This window comes from Bremia lactucae, assembly GCF_004359215.1.
Source record: "Bremia lactucae strain SF5 chromosome Unknown BlacSF5_NotPlaced_19_SHOA01000004.1_2068294bp, whole genome shotgun sequence".
Lineage (NCBI taxonomy): Eukaryota > Oomycota > Peronosporomycetes > Peronosporales > Peronosporaceae > Bremia > Bremia lactucae.
The window spans coordinates 44,784-50,783 of NW_027152031.1; the positions used below are offsets into that span (position 1 = coordinate 44,784).

The 6,000-nt window shown below is 44.3% G+C and overlaps 2 protein-coding genes across 2 annotated transcripts; both read right to left on the reverse strand.

Annotated features, from left to right (window-relative positions):
• Positions 1–517: 517 nt before the first annotated feature.
• Positions 518–2,362, reverse strand: CCR75_003156 (uncharacterized protein; the record flags this gene model as incomplete). The annotated part of the gene is made up of 1 exon (XM_067961253.1): positions 518–2,362. One exon carries the CDS (start codon positions 2,360–2,362, stop codon positions 518–520), a length of 1,845 nt encoding a protein of 614 aa, XP_067821778.1.
• Positions 2,363–2,414: 52 nt separating this feature from the next.
• On the reverse strand, positions 2,415–5,244 carry CCR75_003155 (uncharacterized protein). Its single transcript, XM_067961252.1, has 6 exons — positions 4,253–5,244; positions 3,372–4,191; positions 3,142–3,309; positions 2,956–3,069; positions 2,828–2,901; positions 2,415–2,775 (listed from the first exon to the last, which is right to left on the reverse strand). The coding sequence occupies exons 2-6, from the start codon at positions 3,471–3,473 to the stop codon at positions 2,556–2,558; spliced, it is 678 nt and encodes a 225-aa protein (XP_067821777.1). The 5' UTR covers positions 3,474–4,191; positions 4,253–5,244; the 3' UTR covers positions 2,415–2,555.
• Positions 5,245–6,000: the final 756 nt, after the last annotated feature.

A 6,000-nucleotide genomic window follows, 5' to 3' on the forward strand; every position in this document is an offset into this window, starting at 1 on the left:
CTCGGACGCCAGTCTCGTTTGTGCGCACCCCAAGTCTTAGTGGGGCTGTAGATAACACTAATATGTATTGCGAGCGTATCTTTCTAGATACCTTGCATAACGGATGACGCTAGGCGTCATACCTATTAATGTGAATGCACCTATGTGCATCACATACACGAGCCCTGTTACAAAACCATATAAATAAATCGTATTTTGTGATACGTCTCATGTAAAATTCGCCGCTAGTACAAAATTGTTTTTTTGAATAATTGTAGCCATTAAGATGAAGCATTGCACGAAGCCAATAGTACTATTTTTGAAGTCAGCTGTAGATTCTCGCAAATTTAAACGCACTAGCTAATGGTCGACACAAGCTCAAATGTACGAGATCATTTTTATCCTCTATTATAGCCTGCCTGTAAGGACTAATCTCCACAATTTTCATTCATACTATGGTTTGGAAAGACAAAAATACAGATCAGATAAACACAGGACGGCGTACTGATCTTAACAAGGAGCGGCTCGGCTACCGCATTTACACGTCTGCGAGCTTAACGGTCTCCTTGTCTGCCAGCTTGAGCTGCTTGCGCACACGCATCTTGAAATCGGATATTTCACCCTGGTACACTTGAATAGATTGATTATCTACAAGCCAAATTTCCTTGGCGACCTGAGAGATTAAACGCATGTCGTGACTCACGAGAAGCATGCCACCTTCAAAATTGTTAATCGCTCGAGCCAGCGCGTCAATTGACTCCATATCCAGGTGGTTCGTCGGTTCATCGAGCAGCAGCATGTGAGCATTCTGCTGGGCCATGTACGCGAACACGACACGGCTTTTTTGACCATCAGACAGCTGGCCCATGATCTGGGTCTGTACTTCACCAGTGATACCGTATCGGCCGAGATAAGTTCGAACTTCTTCGACGGATTTGGTTTGAAAAAGTGAGCGGAAATACTCGAGCGGCGATTTGGTCAAGTCCAACACATCCACGAAGTGCTGGCTAAAACGCGCTATACGCAATTTGCTGTGTGGTCTGACATTGCCTGCGACAGGAACCAGGTCTCCAGTGATCAGCTTCAAGAGCGTTGTTTTACCAGTACCATTAGCACCCACAAGGGCAACGCGCGAATCCAAGTCTAACCCCATTTCAACACCTGAGTATAGCAAAGGGCAGTTTGGGTAACCGAAAGCAACATTTTGAAACATCAGCACCGGCGGCGGTAGCGGCTCCGGATTCGGAAATTTAAAATCGCCGGTCGCCTCTGATTCAACCTTTTCCGTAAGCCCTTCTCGCACCATCTTAGCCAGCGTCTTCTCTTTACTCTGCGCCTGACGCGCAAGCTTAGCGGAGCCGTGACCAAACTTGGCAATATACTCCTTCATGTGCTTAATCTGGTCTTGTTCCCAGTGATAACGCTTCATTTGATTCTCCTCCTTCTCAGCCTTAGTACGCACGTACGTGTCGTAATTTCCGTTGTAGTACTCAAGTTTTTTATTTGTGAGATCAATAATGTTGGTGCAAACTTCGTTCATAAACTCCTGCGAGTGCGATATCATCAGAAGAATCTTTTTCCACTTCGACAGATAGTCTTCAAGCCAAACGACGGCTTCCATATCCAAATGATTAGTCGGCTCATCAAGAAGCAGCAGAGTCGGTTGGATAAATAAAGCACGAGCCAATGCAATACGCATACGCCAACCACCTGAAAACTCTTTAGTCTTTTTGCTCATCATGGCGTCTGAAAACGTTAAGCCGGAAAGAATTTGCCGAGCGCGGACTTCAGCTGTAGCAGCGTCCATATCGTCAAGGCGCTCGTACAAGTCCGTTAGCCGGTCCGATATAGATTCACTATCTTCTTCGCTGATCAATTCGTCAGTCATCTTCTCCGAAAGCTGATCGGCCTCGGCCTGAAGTTTATTGCGCTCCTCGTCAACTGACAACACAGCTTCCAAAGCGGTCATGTCACTAGCTTCAATTTCATGCTTAAGGTGGTAAATGTCGATACTGTCCGGAATAGGGATGCCGCGGGCCCCAAGCACATTCATAAAGGTGGATTTGCCGGAGCCATTGCGCCCGATCAGACCGTAGCGACGACCATAGTTTAGCGAGATGTCACACTCTTCCATTAGGACTTTGCCATAGTACGTAATGCTGAAATTAAGCACGTTGATGTCCTTAAAGTTTTTGTGAACACCACGCACATTATGTGAGCAAGTAGCAATGATGCCATCCTCGGCAAGTCGGTCAGCATTTGACATGTTCTCTAAAGCTTCAGCTTTCTCTGCGGCCTTTTTCTCATCCGACGCCTTTTTCCGTGACTCCTTTTTTCCCTTGCGCTCCTTCTTCACACGCGGTTCCTTGGTTTCGCGGGCCATAGTTATCGCGTATATGTGCCAAAATTCTTGTAATCCAATTTTAAGCCACCAATATGGTTGAGAAGTAAAACCTCAAATAGATTAAAACCTTAAATCTTCCTACGTGTAGTTTTAAGGAACGATTGGTTATCTAAGCTTTGCCAGATTCTGTAGGCTTCTGTACCCATCTCTTCTTTATCTCGGTGAAACAGCGTTAAGTAGGATGCGACGATAGAGGCAGGCCATGAAAGTCGGTGGTGTAAGCTAACTTGCTTGAGCGGTCCGTTCCTAAAGGCACAGCTGGCAAGTCATGGTGCTGAGGCGGAGCAAGGTATGATGGCTGGGGCTCTTCGAGCTCTTCCTCCTCAGCATACTCTTCCTCTAGCCCCTCCAGCTCTGCCTCCAGTTCGTCTTCATCAATTTCTCCACTGATACTGCACGACAAAAGTATTAAAAAAGGCAATCTACCGGCAGTCATTTGCGCACCCGTAAGAGCGGCCCATTGTATCTTGTATCTCATTCATGTCTTCTAGAAGGTCAGCCATGTCGTCTTGCAAATCCTGCAAATGCATGGCGACATAAGAATTGTAAAGTGTCAGATAATAGTAACTCACCTCCAGCTCGGAAACATTAATATTTTGCGTCTCAACTTTTAGCTGCACGATTGCACTCTTCATTGCAGCCACCGTCGTCACTGCATCTCTTGATGTGTCGATAGCAAATGCTGCCTGTAATGTACGTATCAGTCGTGTAAGAGCTTAAAGCTACATGTCCTTCGCAAATTTTTCGAATCGCCTAACCTGCTCAATATTAAATGACTGGGCTTGCAAATTATCACGCTGAGCCTCAAACATTTTCTTTTGCTTAAGCGTCTGTATAGCTCGCTGCTTGATCGAGCTGACGGCAGGGCCCCGCACCTTCTTCATCTGCTCGCGATGTCTGCGAAGCTCTTCATCTAACTGCTCAATCTATGGCGACAACGAGTCAGCTTCTTATGCGTCTGATGCGCTTTCAATCCGATGTAACATACTTTACTGTTTAAGACAGAAATCCGGGCGTGTACCTTTTCCCCTGCATCGGAAATGTTAATGGCTGGTGCCTCAGGCTTCTTCTTGGCGAAAATGCCTTTCATTCAGGTCAAAGTTCGTTTTCGGCCTTTTGGTCAATCAACTTTTAAATTGCTTTATATAGCCCATTACTTAAAATGTCAAACATGGAGAGCAGATAACGATGTACCTGCGTCGCCATCGTATATTCACATTGATCGCGGATGGTTCTGCTGACACTTTATCAGTAAAGCCTTGCTACTAAGAGTATTCATAAAAAGCCAGTCTTTATACTTCTTCAGCGAATTCGGGTGCACGCATCGCTGGTATTCAGTGGCAGCTGTTCGGCCTCTTTTCAATCTGGAGACTGCTGATGCTGCTTATTCATTAAGTGGCTACTGTGCTATCGCTCATTTTCATTCTCCTGATTGCCATTACGAGTGGCAGATTGCTATTACTTGCTCATGGCCTTCTCACTAATTTGTTTTCCAAAGCAAATATCTGGAAATTGCATTCACACAAAAATATTGCATTAGTACTGTGCAATGGGATTACTGAGTATTCTCAGGAAGGTAAAGGAGAAAGAGAAGGAGATTCGCGTTCTCATGCTGTGCGTATCTGCGTCTGGCGCATATTTGTCTTATACTGTGATTCGAGCGGATGCTTTTACTGACGCTGAATTTCAAACGGAAGGGGCCTAGACAACGCCGGCAAAACAACTATTCTTAAAAAGTTTATGGGGCACGATACTTCTGAAATTTCGCCGACATTGGGATTTGATATCCAAACGCTCGAGTACAAAGAGTAAGTGCATACGCAAAATTTCATGAGAACTGTTGAATGAATTGTATTGCTATGCCTGCAGCTTTAAATTGAATGTATGGGATGTAGGCGGCCAGCAGACAATTCGCTCTTACTGGAGAAACTACTTTGAGCAGGTTCTAGAAGCATTTAAATGAACACAGACCATTCTTGGCTGAATCATGTGTGAATTCAGACAGATGGCCTTGTGTGGGTGGTGGACAGCGCCGACCGACGAAGGCTTGATTCCTGTAAGCACGAACTCACAAATTTGCTGACTCAAGAGGTGCATAAGACCCATTCTTTCCACTATAAATTGCGTTCATGGAGCCCACAGTCTCCATTTTACTCTAGAAATTAGCGGGATCCACACTCTTGATTTTTGCGAACAAGCAAGATCTACCAGGGGCTCTTTCCTCCGCAGAAATTGCAGATAGGCTGGGTCTACATTCAGCTCAATTTTCCACTCGACACTGGAGTATTGTGTCGTGTAGTGCCGTCACAGGTAGTGGTCTCATCGACGGCATTGACTGGCTCGTTTGTGACGTAGCAAGCCGAATATTTCTTATGGAGTAGAAACTTAACTTTTTGTGGCCACGGCAAATTTTAAGTTACACTAGTTTTGTGCCATGACGGAGATGATAGCACTTTGTCACTATCAAAGTATAAACCTCTTTGTTAACTGCACACAGCACAATAAATGGCATGGGGAACATCACTTGTATATATTTCACCGTTAAAACGGATAAAATATTTGTTATTCTTATATATATGCTTTTCAAATGCTTATCATGGACAGGATAATTTTTCTGAGCAGGTTCATCTGTCGTGACTGGAAGGTCACGACACGCTCTCGACCCTCTCATCGAATTGCATGCATGGGATCACACCCTATCGCAATATTACTCGCGTCACACTCGAGATGAAAAGGCTTTGTCTCATGACGGACTCGAGGCTCGCTTAATGCCCTGCGTTCCATAACCAGACGGCGTGTAACGGGGTGTATCGTTACATGAAATTAACAATAAAAGATTGTTAATTAATATTATTCAAAAGGTAGATAATATTTGGAGGAAATTACTTTAAATAGTAATTTCCTGAATTCTTATCCATAAATAGGTATAGACCATTATGTCTATTTATTCCGCAGACTAATCAGCTGTAGAAGTAATCAAAGAGAGTTACGAGATAAGATAGATAAGAATTCATTTACATGTTTAGTATTAGTTTATAGTTAAGACAACATTTACAAAGATAGATTAACAAAGACACTTAACTATATTAATACAGTTTTCATTTTACACTCTTAAGCTAACTTGCCTTAAGAGAAGTCTTCCTCTATACGTACAGTGTACGTCACTTAACGAGAGGCACCACTCACATCTGAAGCAGTGTGAAGTGGACTTGTACTGAAACAGTACAAGTCGCAGTGCCCCGTTACACCTGGTAGCACTTTGTAGTCCGTCCAAGGACCACATTTCCCACATTTAACATGGACATGTTAGATGGTAGTGGGAATACGCATCACGTTTCCCCTGAAAGCTACTCCTTTCTAAGTGATATAGAAAGGAGTGCGGTTGAACGAATGAGTTCATCCGTAGGAAACGATGCAATCCTGGCATTACTGTCCAACTTAGACAGAGATGCCCTCCATTCAACCGTCGCCAAGTTCATACAACATGAACTTGACGAGATGAAGGAAAAAGTAGCCTTGCTGAATCAGCAAGGCTCTCAACAGGCGGAACTGTTGAGATTACAACAGGTACAGACCCCTGTACCTGGGATGACGCAAACGCGTCGTCCCGAAACTCT

Excerpts from the sequence above, each read along its gene's own strand:
- CCR75_003155 (XM_067961252.1), bottom strand. The coding sequence starts at position 3,473 with ATGAAAGGCATTTTCGCCAAGAAGAAGCCTGAGGCACCAGCCATTAAC. Across the intron at positions 3,310-3,371 it reads TTTCTGTCTTAAACAGTAAA|ATTGAGCAGTTAGATGAAGA; the intron begins GTATGTTACATC and ends TTGTCGCCATAG. Across the intron at positions 2,902-2,955 it reads TTAATGTTTCCGAGCTGGAG|GATTTGCAAGACGACATGGC; the intron begins GTGAGTTACTAT and ends ATGCATTTGCAG.